The sequence below is a fragment of the Nicotiana tabacum genome, chromosome 3 (assembly GCF_000715075.1).
Source record: "Nicotiana tabacum cultivar K326 chromosome 3, ASM71507v2, whole genome shotgun sequence".
In the NCBI taxonomy this organism is placed as follows: Eukaryota; Viridiplantae; Streptophyta; class Magnoliopsida; order Solanales; family Solanaceae; genus Nicotiana; species Nicotiana tabacum.
This window is the reverse complement of record NC_134082.1, coordinates 193,689,309-193,706,545: the sequence shown is the minus strand read 5'-3', so window position 1 is coordinate 193,706,545 and position 17,237 is coordinate 193,689,309. Positions and strand designations below refer to the sequence as shown.

Sequence of the window (17,237 nt, the reverse complement as noted above, 5' to 3'; positions counted from 1 at the left end):
TAGGCATTTGAATGCCCTGCCGATGTAAGCGCTTACATCAGAAGAATGTCGAGGTAAGTGCTTACATCACAATAATGTCGATGTAAGCGCTTACATCATACTTTCATCTCTTTTTTATTTTTCTTTCTTTTGTTTTGTCTACTTTCACATACAACAATAGGTTTGGTCCTATCAGGTTTATTGTGTTATAAATTGCATTTAAAGAATGCAACTAATAAAAACAAGGCTGAATACATGCGGAGACACTTAAAGTTGGCACGATTTTTCATTTACACACCTGAATTTAGGGGTGTACCTATTGAGCACTTATACTAACCGAAACTTATTTCAATTGAGCACTTCTTTGACAATCAGCCAAAGTTACAAAGTTTGTGCAATGCACTCGCTGCTGACGTGGCGAATGACGAATAAAAAAAGACATATATTATTTTGAGTAAAAGAAAAAAGAAAAAAACTATGTTAAATCTATTTAATAAACAAAATAATCAGTGGTCTTGGTGTTCTTCACTATTTTCACGTGTGTTCTTGTTCTAAGCACGATTTTAATCCAAATTTTTAAGAGAAACTCCTCCAAATTTGTTATAACTTCAGCTAAAGATTCCCCACGACGATCCGAAGACAGCCCCAATATTAAGTTCTCAAACTTTCATCAAATCAAGTAACCCATTTTAAACCTTCAAGCTTTTTAAAAACCCCATTAATGGTGGCTTTCATTTAGTCGCAGTTCTCTGCAACAAGATTTCAACAATTTCTTGCTTGAACCCGGGAATCTCAAATCCCTCCAAAAGCTTCTCCTATGAAAGTGTGAACACAACTCCTATTTTTGAATGAGGATATTGATCTGATATTTTTATTATCTCAAGCCGCAGACATTTGCCTTTAGCATCAGCTCTTTTTTCTGCTTTACTTCATTGCTCCTCCTCTCTATTAGCTCTTAATGCATACAGTGAAGCAATAATTTGGCAAGTATTTGTTTCAAGTCTTTACTAAATAGATTGGTGTCATGCGCTTAGTATTACACGAGAGAAAGAAGGGGGTGCGACTGCTTCTCTTCGGCCAGCGATGTCATGGCAGATCTGTTTTGTTTTTGAGGGAGAAGAAGAAGCAAATAAAAAAGAAAAAAATAAAAAATCTGTTTTTTTGGGTCTTCACGCGCCTATATCGAGTGAAACTCACTTTATGTGTCAACTCAGCAAGAAGTGTTCAATTAGAATAAGTTTCGGGTAGTATAAGAGCTCAATAGGAACACCCTTGAGTTCAAGTGTCCAAATAAAAAATCATGCCAACTTTAAGTGTCTCAGTATAGATTAAGCCTAAAAACAATTAGTGAATGCGAGTTATATACAATGAATGCTATTTACATCAGTGAATATGTGATTTACAAAGAGATGCAAGAATCTTTATTACTGTAACACGTCTACCCGAGCGTACACATGCCAATCAAATGATATGGTATATGATTTGATTTAGAAGGCAACAAGATTAAAATTTCAGAAGTATAGCGTCTTTAAGTCCTGTCATTTAGAACTCGAACTCGAATTACATAATCTAAAGAATAGACCCATTAATTTACAAGGAGCACTGGGACATTGACATGCTAGTAGCAATTTCTAAACTTTAAATTGGTTCATTTTGAAATAAACCTACACATCTACTCCTCTGCGGTTAGCAATTTCATATTGCTCCTTCTTGCTAGTCATGAAGGGCTCTTGAATAGAGGTCCCATTGATGCAATGTGAAAACTGTATGTTTTCCTTCATCATATATTTCCTTGCAATTATTCATAACTATGAATTTATATTAAACGAATCCTTTAAGTCAAATAATGATGGATTAATCTATTAATAGCACGTGTCCTAGAAAAGTTCTGATTTTGTCAATTAATATGCTAGTTTGGCATATTTATTCTAAAAATTGGTATACAAACATTCTGCGCCATCCCATCATGCTCCACAAAGAGAATGTTTCATCAGTACTATTTAGAGCTTGAAGTTGCAGGAGTGGACATCAAAGTCATACTTTTTGTGCCCTGTTTCCTGCCCAACGCCAGCAGCAAAGAATCAATTGGCTTCCAACGCAAAAAGAACCAACTTGAGTGGGAGACACGGAGTTCCACAATATGTTTTAAATTATACATTAGTCATTGTTAAATCTGAGTTTCAATAATAACATAGCAAAACTAATCATATCTATTTCATTGCAGGAATCAAGGTACCACTTCAAGTAAAATCCTTATGGTAAGGACATCAACAAAAAGAAATGAGATCGAAGAGAATTTGACGATACTACGGGAAGTCAAGCCATCAAAAAGTAAACTAAAGAAGTCTCGCCATCTCAGTCTCGATCAAAAGACATCGAGAATGTCTAACAGAAGGAAACATATTAAGTGCAGCTCGAGAAAATCAGGCCTCTCCTCGAGGACTATATTAGAAGATTGACCAACCAAATCGAAGTCTCAAATCACTCCATGAAATGAGGACATGAAAGAGGAAGGACATAAACGAATCCAGCCCATCTCAAGTGCAGGATTCGGAGGCACCCCTTGAGTCAAATCTCTTAGAGGATTCAGTGCCTCAATCAAGATCAATCTGCAACGACTCCCAAAATCTCCTATAAGAAGTCTGCCAATCTCAAGAAGAAGATTTACGCAACTACTCAAACTGTTTTCTAAGCCTTTCTAGTTCTTAGTACAAACACTTTATTCTTTAGTCTGCAAGTGTCACAAAAGAAAGAAAGAGTTAGAACACAAAAGAGAGTTGTGTGAACATTTTAAAATCACTGTTGCTGAATATCGTTGATGGTGAACGTTCAAAATCCATCACTATTGTAATCTTTTATAAAAAATCTAAGAGAGTCTTATGACCTAAGGGAACTGGACGTAGGTACCATACCGGTACTGAACCATTATAAAAACTGTTGTGTCTTCTTTACCTTTCCGTTCGTTTATTTCATTCCCATTGAATGTTCACGGTGCAAAACTTAGTTGACTAAACTCACACTTAGTCAACTAGAATTTTAATTGGCTACAATTCACCCCCTCCCCCTTTTTGTACTTTCACTCATAACATTATAAAGATTTTTATACTATCCGATTAGTTATGGTATATATTTACTTGCTATTATCTTATAATTGACATAATTGTAAAAATATTTTTTATACTATTATTGCATAAACTTAAACGCTAAACAAAAAAGTGAGGAAGATAGCAAAAGGTAAACATGTGGTTCTCCACTAAACTCAGCCAAATGTTACAAAAAGAGAACCTAACAAAGAAAAGGTACTCAAGTCTTTCTGATCTCTGCCACTCATTGCTGTAGAATGATGCAAATCTTTGTCACAATGCTTTCTATTCTTGTCTTACAGCAAAAGGCAGCCTGATGAAAGTGATACATTCTGTCTTCTGAACCTCTGCTATAATGGAAGTTCTATCTGTAGTTTTAGCTCTTTTTGACTGCCCCCTTTATACTTCTTTCTCTGTTCCACCATCTTGTGATGTTTCTGCTAAACTCTGTTAAAATTCGTAATCAAATTATGTTGATTTTGTCTCTTCTGCATCTACATTACACAGGCTTCTGAGTTAGAACTAGTGCATTGTTCTTTCCATTCATTCATTGCTTCCTTTTTCCTTTCGTGTCTATATCATCCATTAAGAGCACTGTCTTCTCCATTGAGCTTGGCTATGGATAATGTAAAATAGATCAATAGTATTGTTCCCATACTTGACCTGTCAAATACAGGGCACTACCATATTAAATAAAATTTTAGTAGAAAATGTCAGAAGTTGTATTCTTTCCTCAAAGTCATAATTGACCATTTTACTATATTTTCTATCCCCTCTCTCCCAATTTAGGTGTCACTCTTTCTTCTTTGATCTATATAAAGAAACATGTCACCTTTCTATAATTAAAAGCAATTTAATTTTAAAATTTCTTTTTTATCCTTAATGATATGATTTATAATCATAAAAAATTTAATTAGTTTTAGATCACAAATTTCAAAAAAGTTCTTTCATTCTTAATTTCCTGTCTAGTCATCATAAATTAAAAGAAAGTGAGTATTTTTTAGTGTAAAACATTATACACGACAAATATAAAGAAGTTAAACAAGTCTTTAGTTGGTTAAGAGAAAACTCACAAGGTAGCAAAGAAGAGAAGGATCCTCCTAGGATCAATGGACCAATTAGAAGTGGAAGAAGTGCGTCGGAAACTGAATCTCCTCCCACTAATCTTGCTTTCGGTGGCGGTGGCGCCGCCATGGCCGGCCACTATAGTGATCTGATTATGGGTTTGTGGGGTAGGTTGATAAGTAGTTCCCACAATAGTCGATGCCATGGGCTTTTCTGGCGTGCTAATACCTCCTCCTAGCAATGAAGCTGCAATTTTTTCCATTTTAAAAATGACATTCAGAATATACCCAAAAATATGTGGTGGCTTGTTTCTTTATCACTCAATTATTATCATGCATGTGGGCAACCACCATTTTAGTTTATACTATGAATGCAAACAAAAAGGAATGACACTCTGTACGACCGTACTATTATTTTATTTCATCTACAAGATTAACAAATGCTCCAACCTTAATATTCATAAGAAAAGTTGATACCATAGGCTAATTGTCCGTTACATTCATTCTTATATGCTATCTTTTGGATTTTATTCATTCATGGTATATACAGCCTGGACCATATGAACTTTAATTGGACCCAGTACTTAAGGTAAATAAGTTATATGCAATCTCACCAATAAAATCTTGACATACCAGGATAGATAAACTTACGGGTATCCACTTGCTGCTTCTTACCTTGAACTTTATATTATGTGCCTAATGTAATGTATTCATGTCGAATTCTAAACCTATAGTCTAATTTACACCTAAAGTAGAAGAAAATGAAGGCTCTGATAGCACGTCTTTGCTTAGGGAAAAATAGGGGTAGATTGATTTGTCTCATTATTATACCAGAGGAAGAAACCTAGGCAGCTAGCTAATGTACTAAAATACTTAGTAAAGACAAAATCTGTATCTTGTAATACTGCCATATGAACAGACAAAAAACAGAGCAGATTTCCCCACATTGAGTGAGAATATGTTGTTACAGCTAGACAAGCGGGTTGCTCTGACGGTAAGTAACCTCCACCTCCAACTAAGAGATTGCTCTGAATGTTGTTGTTGTTGTTACTATGTTACATCAATGTGGTATTTAGTCACCGTCGTCGCTTAATTTCTTTATAATGGTAAACTTTATCCAAGTTAGTAGTGTTACATCATTACTCCAAACATTAGAGGAATCGAAATATAAGAATACAAATATGGCTGAATATTTGACAATGAGATTGCATTGGGCAGTACGTGATATGTTTCACGTGAAGCCAAATATGGCTGATCAGTTGATATTTTTGTTTTAAATGCTATAGATATTTTTAAATCCTTGGAAGTAGAGTATGAAAGGTAAACTCTTCCTCGGACAATAAATATTTACAAAATTGAGAAAAAGATATTCTCCCGTCTTCGTATTTTCATTTTTAATATGTTCTATGAAAGGTAAACTCGTCCTCGGACAATAAATATTTACAAAATTGAGAAAAAGATATTCTCCCGTCTTCGTATTTTCATTTTTAATATGTTCTAAAGAGAATGACATACTTCTTTATTTAAAATAATTTAAATTTAGCTTTTTATTTTTAATATGTTCTAAAGAGAATGACATACTTCTTTATTTAAAATAATTTAAATTTAACTTTTTTTCCTTTAATGAGATAGATTTACCGCCATGGAATTGTATATGACTTCTTCGGACTACAATTTCAAAAGATTTTATTTTATTTATGCACAATCAAACATTGTCACATAAATTGAGATAGAAATAATAAACTATTGATATGTATAAAACGACTAAAACTAGTACAAAGAGTAATAAATAGTGAGAATAATCTGGTTCCTTTTACTCCCTTTGTTTCAAAAAGACCGGCCTTATTTCCTTATTAGTAGTGAGAATAATCTGGTTCCTTTTACTCCCTTTGTTTCAAAAAGACTGGCCTTATTTCCTTATTAGTCTTTTCCAAAAAATGGATACTTTTCAATATTATCATAATAGAAAGTATTTACAGCCACAGAAATACTATAGCAGATTTCGGACCACAAGTTTCAAAAGTTTTATAGCCACACAAATACTATGAATTATTTAAAACCATATATTTTAAAAGTCTTTCCTTCTTTATTGTAAAATTTATACCAAGTTAAATTAAGACAATCTTTTTGAAACGGGGTGTAATTTGGAAGTTCTATGATTGAGAAAATATCGAAGGGGTCATAGTCTTTTCCTTTCATTGTTGTCCGTTAAATACCTTTAACGACAGAAACGCATGCAGACAAATACAAATTTGTTGATTGCTTTGTATCTAACACCTCTTGATTTTTTCTTTTTTTGGTAACATTGTGAATTACCATTAATAACAAACAATGTGTACATCTAGACCTCAGAAAGAAAAACACAACTCTTTATTTTTATTTATTATTAATTCAAATAAATGATAATATACCTCTAGGGGAACTTGCCGTGAAATTAGTGTCTTTCTCATTGGCAGCATTTGAATATGTTTTCCTCTCGCCGCTTCGAAATGATCCTTTCCTTGAAAGGTTTCTCTGCAACTTTTTCAATCAAAATCATATCAGAAACGTTAAAAAGCATATTTTCCCAGCTTTTGCAATATCATGTATTACAACTTTTTCGGCATTTTCCGAAGTCAAATTTACCATCTTATTCTTCGCCAGCGTCCATTTTCTTTCAAAATAAAATAAAATAAAGTAGTACTTAAGACTTAGTCTCAGTAAACAAAAATTGACCAATAATGAGTTCTGTTCTCACTACTTTAACAAAGTGGTTAGGATAAACATGAATTGTGAAATTGATTGATATTGAATTGAACCATGAAATAACTTGTGATGGGGTCAAGGGTTTCAGGAGAAACAAAGTATATGTGCAGAGGATAAACAAGTATTCAGGCAAAAGAGATTAAAAAAAGAAAAGGAAACTTACAGTAATTCTTGAATTGGAATTTATATCTTTCTCTATGATATGAGAAAAACGTTCCATGTCCACAACAAAGCTATCTGATTTTGTGCTTGCGTACTGCAATCCATTTATATGATCAGAAACACAAATTTCCTTAAACCCCTTTTCTTCACTCATATTCTCCTGTAAATTCATATCCAAAACTTAAGCACATGTACATACAGAAAACTGAACAAGATTAGTTCTTAGCTGGGAAATTTTAAAGAATAGAGTTCCAAGAATTCAATAAAACAGTTGCCAGAAAAAGAAAAAAAAAACGAAAACAGGGTTGAAACTGGAAACAAGACTCACCATTTTTGTATAATCCACGATTGTTGCAGAACTTGAAGAAAGAGAAGAAAATTTGATAAAGAAGTGTTTGGAGTTCTTCACCTTCTAACGTACCCAATTAGGAAACCACAGTTTACAACCTGATACATTTGACAACAAAAACAAACAGAGAACAGAACCGATTAAAGTCAACTTTCCACTGTATGAATAAAGTAAACAACTCTTGCCTAGTGTGTGTGTATATAGGTGAGAAATGACAGAAGCTTTATTTGCAAGACTCCTTTTTTATCTCAACTGCTACTTATAATATCGGTTTGAAAATAACTAGCTTACCAACCTCACAAACTTCAAGAAAAAACTAAGTACTATTCTTCTTCTTGTTGTTGAACTGGTAATTAATCTTCTTGTTCCTAACACATAGAAACATAACATGAATGTATATTCACATCACATATATATAGGGGCTACTTTTTTAAATATTTCTTGAAAAGTTTTACTTTTTGGTTTTTAGTTATAAAGAATGATGGGGATATTCAAGGAGTATTTGAGGGGTTTTCGGGGAAGTTAAACCATGTGTGGTGTTGTGTGGACACAAAAGAAACTCTTTTTTTTTTTTTTGGAAGTTGATGAGGTGTTTGGGTGTCTGTTTCTATTTAACTGAGTTGTTAATTGATAAAAAAATATGACCCATTTTTGTTAGTGCCGACCTCAGTTTTTGGCTAAAAATATTTTAGGGTTGGGTCCATTAGGTTGGGTGTACAATAAGCAACCTCGTGCCACTGCTTTATTTTTTAAAGGCAAAATAACTTTCTCGCCACTTAAACTTGTCGGGATTTTTAAAGCCGATACATAAACTTATAATTTTCCCATTTGAACATTCGAACTCGTTTTTTCCATAACTAATAAACACATTTGACCATTGACCATGCCCATGTGGCGTCAGTTGGTCCTAATCAGCAGCCCGCGTGAGGAACACGACACACAAGAGCGTGAAAACCCCCTTCCCAACGCCCAACAGTACAAAATACCCCTTCCTCCATTTTTAAAAATTTGAAACTCCATTTTCATTTTTTTTTTTCATTTTTCAGACCGTGAAAATGGTGGAAAGTTGTATATTTTGTCATTGTAGAGTTGAAACTAAGTTTTGAACTTCCCCATAACTTCCCCTTCCAAGTTCGTTGATTGAAACCCTTCAAAAGCTTTCCGTACTCCTTCTGGATGTTCAAGGTGATGGTAACAGCCCTGTGGAGGAACTTGGATGTATGGATTCTCTCTGAAATTCCAAGCTAGAAAGACGACACACAACGGCATGCCGACAGTGATCTTCAAAACAAGAGACTACTATGTCATCATGGCGGCTCAATGTAAGAGGATAATTGTTGGTCGATTTTTGAAGACCCGACCCCGAATTATAGGTCAAGATTCTCTAAAAAATTCCCTTTGAAGGGATCTGCAAAAATTGGAGTTTATGGTAAATTAAATGTGTTTCTCAGCTTCACTAATGATGAAGATTACAATTTTGTTCTATATAAGTGGGTGATTGAAATTGAATGTCTGCAAATGTGGTTGCAGAAGTGGAATCCATATTTTAAGCCTGAAGAAGACCTACCTACCAATAGATCCTGTCTGAGTCCTGCTGCTCGGATTACCATTTCATATGCATAACTAGTCTTATGTCAAACATATTCTTGAAGAAGTAGGGACTCCATTGGAGCTTGATGTGGCGACCAAACTATGAACATACCTAGTATGGCTAAGGTAAGCGTGGAAATTGATTTACTCAAACCTTTAATCGCCAATGTTTGGGTTGGAGATGAAGATGATGATTTGCCTCTTAAAGATTCGTTCAACGCATTGAATATTAAAACATACCCAAATTCTGCAAACATCGTAGGAAATTAGGGCACTATCTTGTTAACTATTGAATCCTTGAAATAAAAAAGCTGGAAGAAAAGAAGGAAGAGGAACGAAAGAGTAACATGGAAAAGGATCAAGCTGAGCCACCTGTGAAACAAAATAATGAAAAGCAGATAGCCATTGTTGATGAAGAAGAACGCTAAAGAAGCCAAAGAGAAGGAGTTGTTGCTTGACTTTTCGCGCCCTTACGTGTAAGACATCCATTGGTCATTTGCTGACTGGATGGACACGTATGTGTATGTGTAATACACGCGCACATGGTCAATGGTCAGATGTGTTTATTAGTTATGGAAAAATGAGTTCGAGTGTTCAAATGGGAAAGTTATAAGTTTATGTGTCGTCTTTAAAAAACCCAACAAGTTTAAGTGGGTAGGAAGCCATTTCACCTTTTTTAAATCAGTTCAATCATTCCATTTCTGAAACCGCCCCCGCTTATTAAGTTTCGAGCCGGATAAATCCACTAAATAAGGTTAGACCGTTTCCTAGTTCTAATTTTTTATTTTATTTTTAAGGCTCAAATCTAGAACTTCTTATTAAGAAACCAAAAAAGTAACTTTACTTTATTTGTCGGGATAGTCTCTCTCTAAAAGACCAACGACTATCTTCTAAATACCACTGTCTTTCCGTCACGCACCCCCGATGGAACTGCCGGACGGCGCCGCTCTGACGCGTCTGGAAGGCCATTCCACTCCTTCTCTCATGGCAAACCAACCCCTAGAGTCAATTGATACAAAACTGACATATGCCACCAAAGTAATTTCATCTTCGAACAATCCGAATTCTCCAAATCTCCATGGCAGAGACTCTGTCATTGCGACGCATACTACGCACAATGGAATTTCGGCGGTTCTCTTGAAAGCTTCAGACTATTATGGTGTTATGGCTGAAGAGTGTAAACTCGCCATAGTTGGCCGATTTTTAAAACCAAGGCACCAACTTGAAAAAATCATATCAAAATTCAAGGAAATAATTTCGATAAAGGGCTCTGTCAAGATTGAGGTTTTTGACAATTACAATGTTTTTCTTGATTTCACCAATGAAGAAGACTTAAATTTTGTTTGGTTTAAATGAGTGATTGAAATTGAAGGGCAGCAGATGTGGCTTCAGAAATGGTCGCCGGATTTTAAGCCAGAGGAGGACCTGCCAATTGCTCCGGTATGGGTTCTCCTTCATGGTTTACCTTTTCATATACACACTTGAAATTATGTTAAACAAGTGGTGAGTGCAATTGATACTCCCCTTGAAATGGATTTGGCTACTAGAGGAAGAACAAGGCCTAGTATGGCCAAAGTAAGAGTTGAAATTGACTTGCTTAAGGGCCAACCTAATTCTGTTTATGTTGGACAAATATTTGACGATGCTCCTCACAAAGGATTTGTACAAAAAATTGAATTCGAAGGAGTCCCTAAATATTGCAAATTCTGCCAAAAACTTGGTCACAATATGATCAATTGTAGAGCTTTAGAGAGGAAAAAGGCTGCTGAAAATAGAGTTTTAGATGATAAAAAATGTAACGACCCGACCAGCCATTTTGAGCTCTAGTGCGTCATTCAGTAGTTTGAGGCCATGAACAGTTTCACTTCATGTATTATGACTTGAGCGCACCGTCGGAATTGAATTCCGGGAAGTTCGGAGTTGATTTGGAAAGAAAATTCTCATTTTAGAAGCTTTAAGTTGAAAGAATTGGCTAAGGTTAGTTTTTTGGGTAAACGACCTCGGAATCAGGATTCGAAGGTTCCAGCAGGTTCGTATGATGATTTCGGACTTAGGCGTATATCCGGACTGGGTTTTGGAAGACCCGAGAACGTTTTATCACCTATTATGGAAGTTAGCATTTTGGAAGAAATTTCATAAGTTTGGGTTGAAGTGCATTTCAATGTTATCGATGTCCGTTTGGGATTTAGAGTCTAGGAGTAGCTCCGTATAGTGATTTTGGAGTTGGGAGCATGATCGAAAGTGAATTCGGAAGTCCGTAGGTCATTTTGGAGTCATTTGGCTAAAGATAGAAATTTGAAGGTTTTTGAGAAGTTTGACCGGAAGTGGACTTTTTGATATCGGGGTCGGAATCCAATTCCGAAAGTTGGAGTAGGTCAGTAATGTCAAATACGACTTGTGTGCAAAATTTGAGGTCAATCGGACGTGATTTGACGGGTTTCGGCATTGAATGTAGAAGTTTGAAATTTTAAAGTTCATTAAGCTTGGATTGGAGGTTGATTCATGATTTTAGCATTGGTTGATATGATTTGAGGCCTCGAGCAAGTCCGTAATGTGTTTTGGGACTGGTTGATATGATTGTTTGGTGTCCCGGGGGCCTCGGGTGGATTCCGGGTGGTTAACGGATCGAAAATGGAATTTTGAAAAGGGCTGAGGTTGCTGGTGTAACCGCACCTGCGAGACTAGGGCCGAAGGTGCAGAGCCGCAGAAGTGGAAATTGACGGCTAGGCTAGGACCGCAGATGCGGTCGTTTTGCCACATATATGGGACCACATCTGCGGAGGAGGGGACGCAGAAGCGGAATGGGTTGGGAGCCCTGGACCGCAGAAGCGGCGTTTGGTTCGCACCTGCGAGACCGCAGAAGCAATCAAGAGACCGCAGGTGCGAAAAGTGCTGGAGGCAGTGGGTTGTTTTAAAGTCGGGATTTGGCCATTTTCTTTCATCTTTCTCTTGGCTTGGGCGATTCTTGGAGGGTTTCAAGAGGGGATTTTCATCATCAACGACAAGGTAAGCTATCCCCACCTATCTTGAGTTAAATACATTGATTATGTAAGGAATTGCGCATAAAATTGGTAGAAATTTGAGGTTTTGGTGGAAAGACCTAGAAAGAGTATTTTCGGATTTTGGCCACGATTTTGGGTAGGAAATTGAGAGTAAATTATATATTTGAGTTTGTAAGGTTGTGCGTAAACTTATTCTTCGAAAAATTTCGGAATCTGGGCACGTGGGCCTGAGGGCGTATTGGTCAACTTTTCAATCGGGGTTAGGAATTGTTATAAATTGGATCATTAGGGGTAATTGAGCATATATTAATGTATTTGTATTATTATTGGCTCGCTTTGGAGCTTTGTACATCGATTCGAGTTTTCGGAAGGACGAGGAATGTCGATTATGGACCTTTGGGGTGAGGTGAGTCTCCTTTCTAACCTTGTAAGAGGGAACTGTCCCCATAGGTGAAATTATTGGTTATGTGCTCCTATTTGTGGGGGCTACGTATGCACGAGGTGATGAGAGTCCGTGCGTAGCTACTATTATGTGTAAGTCCGGGTAGACTAGGACCCAAAAACATGCTATACTTGGAATATTTATAACCCTGTTGACAGTTTGAATTGCTTAATTCACGTCGAATTAGTAAATAAATTTCTAAAAAGATTAAACTTCATTTTCTTAAATTGTTAAAAGAGAATTGACTTTCTTTGGATAATTGTTACATGTTGACTCCTTGGTTGACTGTCTGTGTGTGTTTAATTTCGGAACGGGCCGAATGACAGATTAAATAGATGCATCTATGGTTCGCACCATTCAACCCTCTGGTAGTGCACAATTTAAATATTATTGGATCAGGCCATACGACCTCAACATGTTTTGCGCATGCTTGTATTACTTGCCTTGAAAGTTATTGAAGTTATTATTGCCTCTTCCCGGTTTGAGAATATTTGTATAAACGATGTAAAGGAATTTGGAAATTTTTGATAAAAGAAAGAATTGCTTACTTGCTTCATCCCATTGAATTACAATCATGTTTATAAAAAAAATCCCTGATTTACTATATTATTGAGATAACATCATTGGACCACTAGTAAGTGTCGAAGTCGACCTCTCGTCTCTAATTCTTCGAGATTAGATGGGATACTCATTAGATACACGTTGTTTTCGTACTCATACTACACTTCTGTGCATCATTGTTGCACAGACACATGCATCTCTAGTGGCCTAGTGGGCATAGCAGCATGGTTGACACGGAGACTTAGGTGAGCTGCACTTCTCGAGACGATCCGCGGCCAACAGAGTCATTTCCAGATTATTGTATTTATTTTCTGTCCAATTTGTATTTCGGACGGTTGTTGTATTGTATTGCTTCCTAGAAAGAGCTCATGCACTTGTGACACCGGGTTCTGGGATGTCTATGGAAGTAGTCAGTATTTTGAAATTGTTAAAGATATCATTATTCATTTAGTGGAAATCCATTCCTTATTGTTTAAATGTATAAAAGAAGTGATTTCAGAAATATTTAAAACAAGAAGTTACTAGTTATTTGTTGTTGGCTTGCCTGACAATGATGTCCGGCGCCATCACGACCCTTAGTGGATTTTCGATCGTGACAAAAAACCTGTTGATAAGCAGGGTGGAGAAAATAGAACTTTGGACTCTCAAAGACCTGAAGAAAATCGGATGAATACTGTTGCAAATCAGAATGGTGAAAACATTGAATTAGACTGCCAAAAAGTTGATAAAACTAGAAAGACTAATGATGAACATCAGAAGCTTGATGCAAAGCAGACTGGACGAAAGAATGATGGACCAAGCTTAGCTAGAAAGAATTCTGTCTCAAAACAGAATGAGGAAAACAGAATTCTCGTACATCAAAATTCTGTATCAAAACAGAATGAGGAAAACAAAGGCATGATAGAGTGTACCGGCCCAAGTCAATTGAAGCAAAAGAATGGATATGAATCTGAAAATTACCAGCAACAATGTCCCAGCAACATTAGAGTCAGATCCAACAGGAATTCTAAGAAAACCAAACATGGGAAACTTCCTAAGAAGAAAGCAAAATTTACTTTCAAGCCTATGTTCAATCTATCTTATGACTCTAATGGGAGAAAGATGCATAACAAGGAGAGAACCTTGGCTTTAAAAAGTCTCAACGAAGATAGCAATCCGGATATGACTGTGAATGTGCAAAAGCAGTCAACTGAATTGAATAAGGAAGATCAAATTGGAGCTTTTACTAATAAGGCTCAATCAAATACTAACTCAAACAAGCAGGAAAAACTCATAACAATGAGATATCCTTGTCTGCCCAAAATCTGAGCCAAGAAAGTATTGTTGGTGTAACTGTGAGTGCTCAAGGGCAATCGACTAACTATAGAAAGGGGGATCAAGGTGGAGTTGTGTGTAACAAGGCTCCCTCGAATTCAAACACAAACATGCATGAATAGAATGGTTACAACAGTGTTAGGGATACCAAAGAAGATCAGCAAGAGTCTATTCAAGATAATGATAGTACAAATAAAAAGGAGGATCTGAAAAAAAAAAAGAAAGCTCTTTGTATGAATGACATGTCAATGAGTCAACTAGTGTGCCTTTAGAAATTATAAACCTCCCTAGGATTGATTTTGTTGTTGATCTGAACATGGAATCCAAATCAAAACAAGACAAATATGTTACTTTCCAACAAATTGAAGTAACCTCCCCCAATAGGGTGACAACTATGGTCCTTGAGGAGCAGCTTCAAACAGACTCGGAGGAGGAATCCTTTGAGATCATAAGTGGCAAAGATAAAAGGAAAAAAGAACAAAAGCAAAGATACTACATTTTTATTATTTAATATACATAGTAACATATGGATAAAAATAAATTATATATATATATATATATATATATATATATATATATATATATATATATATATATATATATATATATATATATAATCTATAATTATCTGTATTTTCTAATAGTATTTTGCAGGAAATAAAAATATCATGATAAAGCAAATAAAGAAATAAAAAGAGATCACGACGCATCATAGCAAAAGAACCACGAGGTATCATGGCAATAAAAGCACAACGCATCATGACAAAAGAACCACGAGGCATCGTGGCACCTTATGAGATTTGATTTCTATAAATAGGATGTCATGCTTGTGTTGAAGTGGGGGAGGGGGGATATCATACATGTCTAATTAGCAACTTTTCTCTAGCTTTGGTCTTTACTTCTTTCTTTATCTCTTTCACTTTCCTCTTGTAGTTTTTGAATTTTCTAAGAGTGTTGATAGTATTTTAAGAATTTCTTTATTTGTGAGACTTAAAGACTCCATAATGGAGTAATCTCTTTTGTTGGGATAGTTGATGAAGCTCGATATCGTTATAATATTAATCTTAATTTTATTACATGTTTGACCTGAAACGTTCTAATTATATTTCTATATTGTGCTGGAATATTAATTTTAATTAATTATTATCACTTCTATCTATTTGTTCTCCAAAGTTAATTGTATGTCAATTTTATAATTCTCACGAAGCAAAATTAATATACGATAACTATTGGGTAAAATAATAGAGTGAGAGTAATTCTTTTTAAGCTATCATTCCAAGTCTGTAATCTTGCTTACTTCCATTCTAATTCTCACGGAGGAGTTGTAGTTGAAAATATTATTGATTTTTAATAAAAAGTAATCATAAGAGGTTTTTGCTATTAACACAATTCAGGCAAGTAAATTATTTCAGTTTAATCGTTACAAGTCATATATCAATTGATTTACATAACCTCGCAGAGTGTTATTAATTGATTATTTCTTAGTGAGCAAAATATAATTGTATTAGCAATAAACAGTTATTCCTAAGAGAAATACATGTAGAAGCTAAAATTTTATTATTATCACGCTATCGAGTGAATTCAAATGATTCCCAACTCTCTTTAAATATAAATATTTCGAAAGTTATTTTATTTCAACTTAAGCAATTTAAATTTTCAATAAACAAAATTTCATCAATTTAATTCTCTCAAATAGTAGTCGGAATATTATAAGTTTGTAGCTAGATTCTCCAATCTCTGTGGGACGATATCATAAACTATACCAGAATTTGACAGAGTACAGGTAGCAAGATCTTATACGCATTGGCCTCGTCAAATTTTTGGCGCCGTTGCCGGGAATTGGCATCCATCTACTTCAGATTAAATATTTTATTACTAATTTGAGAACTTATTATAATATTTTTTTCTTCTCATTATAATTACTACCAACTATTTTTATTGAATCCCTTAGTATATCTAATACAATTAGACCATTATCAGTACTTTACTAACCAAAAATAAATATACTATAATCAACATTTTCACAGTCTCGCGTACTATTAACTACCCTTTTATATATTATCGTTGTAATTTTAGATACTATTACAAGTATTAATACTAATACTTTTAATAATATTATATTTTCTTGTCACAGTTTACTTGCTGCGTAATTTTTATATATCTATTTTATTTTAAGTGAGGTATAATATTACTATTATCTATAAATAATAAAATTATTGTACTAATACTTTTTCTCCCTTAATGCCTCTTTTTTTTAATCATCTTTGCAATCTTTTATTATTATTGTTATTATTACTATTAATAATGGAGTATTCTAGAACTAGTTGAAACTGCTAAGTATAATGGAGTATCCCCTGAAGCAATTAAGTTAAGGCTATTTCTTTTTTCTTTAAAAGGAGATGCTAAGACTTGGTTGCGAAGTTTGCCTCAAGAATCAATTACAACATGGTACCAAATGACTCAGAAATTTTTAAATAAATACTTTTCACCTGCTAAAACCACAAAGTTAAGACAAGACATATCTAATTTCTTGCAGACTCACACAGATTCAGTTTATCAAGCTTGGAAAAGGTTAAAAGTAATGTTAAGAAAATGTCCACACCACGATATTCCTTGAACATATGCAATTGTATATTTTTTATCACGGGCTAAAACCCTCGTCCAGAAATGTGATAGATGCACCTACAGGAGGTTCAGTAATGGGAAAAACCACAGAAGAAGCATTGCAATTGTTGAATGAAATTTCAGAGAATGCCATCCGATAGCCATCTGAGCGTATAATTATCAAGAATTCTGCTACAGTAAATCAGGCAGATGCTTTAAATACACTAACATAACAGATTGTTTCTTTGGCACAAATTCAATCTTTTCAGGTGAATACACAACAACCAAGCAAGTCGGAAATTTGCGACATGTATGGAGGAAATCATCTAAACCATGAATGCC

The 17,237-nt window shown here is 35.0% G+C and overlaps 1 protein-coding gene and 1 non-coding gene across 3 annotated transcripts; both read right to left on the bottom strand.

Annotated features, from left to right (window-relative positions):
- Positions 1-3,204: 3,204 nt before the first annotated feature.
- Positions 3,205-7,886, bottom strand: LOC107802376 (uncharacterized). 2 transcript variants are annotated; one of them, XM_016625862.2, is made up of 6 exons: positions 7,678-7,886; positions 7,362-7,480; positions 7,035-7,193; positions 6,538-6,640; positions 4,136-4,373; positions 3,205-3,725 (listed from the first exon to the last, which is right to left on the bottom strand). In XM_016625862.2, exons 2-6 carry the CDS (start codon positions 7,362-7,364, stop codon positions 3,641-3,643), a joined length of 588 nt encoding a protein of 195 aa, XP_016481348.1. In that variant the 5' UTR covers positions 7,365-7,480; positions 7,678-7,886; the 3' UTR covers positions 3,205-3,640. The 2 variants fall into 2 exon arrangements, with proteins under 2 accessions (XP_016481348.1, XP_016481347.1); XM_016625861.2 differs by having other exon boundaries at positions 6,538-6,646; positions 7,678-7,874.
- An 8,908-nt stretch (positions 7,887-16,794) lies between these two features.
- On the bottom strand, positions 16,795-16,901 carry LOC142179667 (small nucleolar RNA R71). The gene has a single exon (XR_012708212.1). It is a non-coding gene; the product is annotated as a small nucleolar RNA R71 (small nucleolar RNA).
- Between the last annotated feature and the right edge of the window lie 336 nt (positions 16,902-17,237).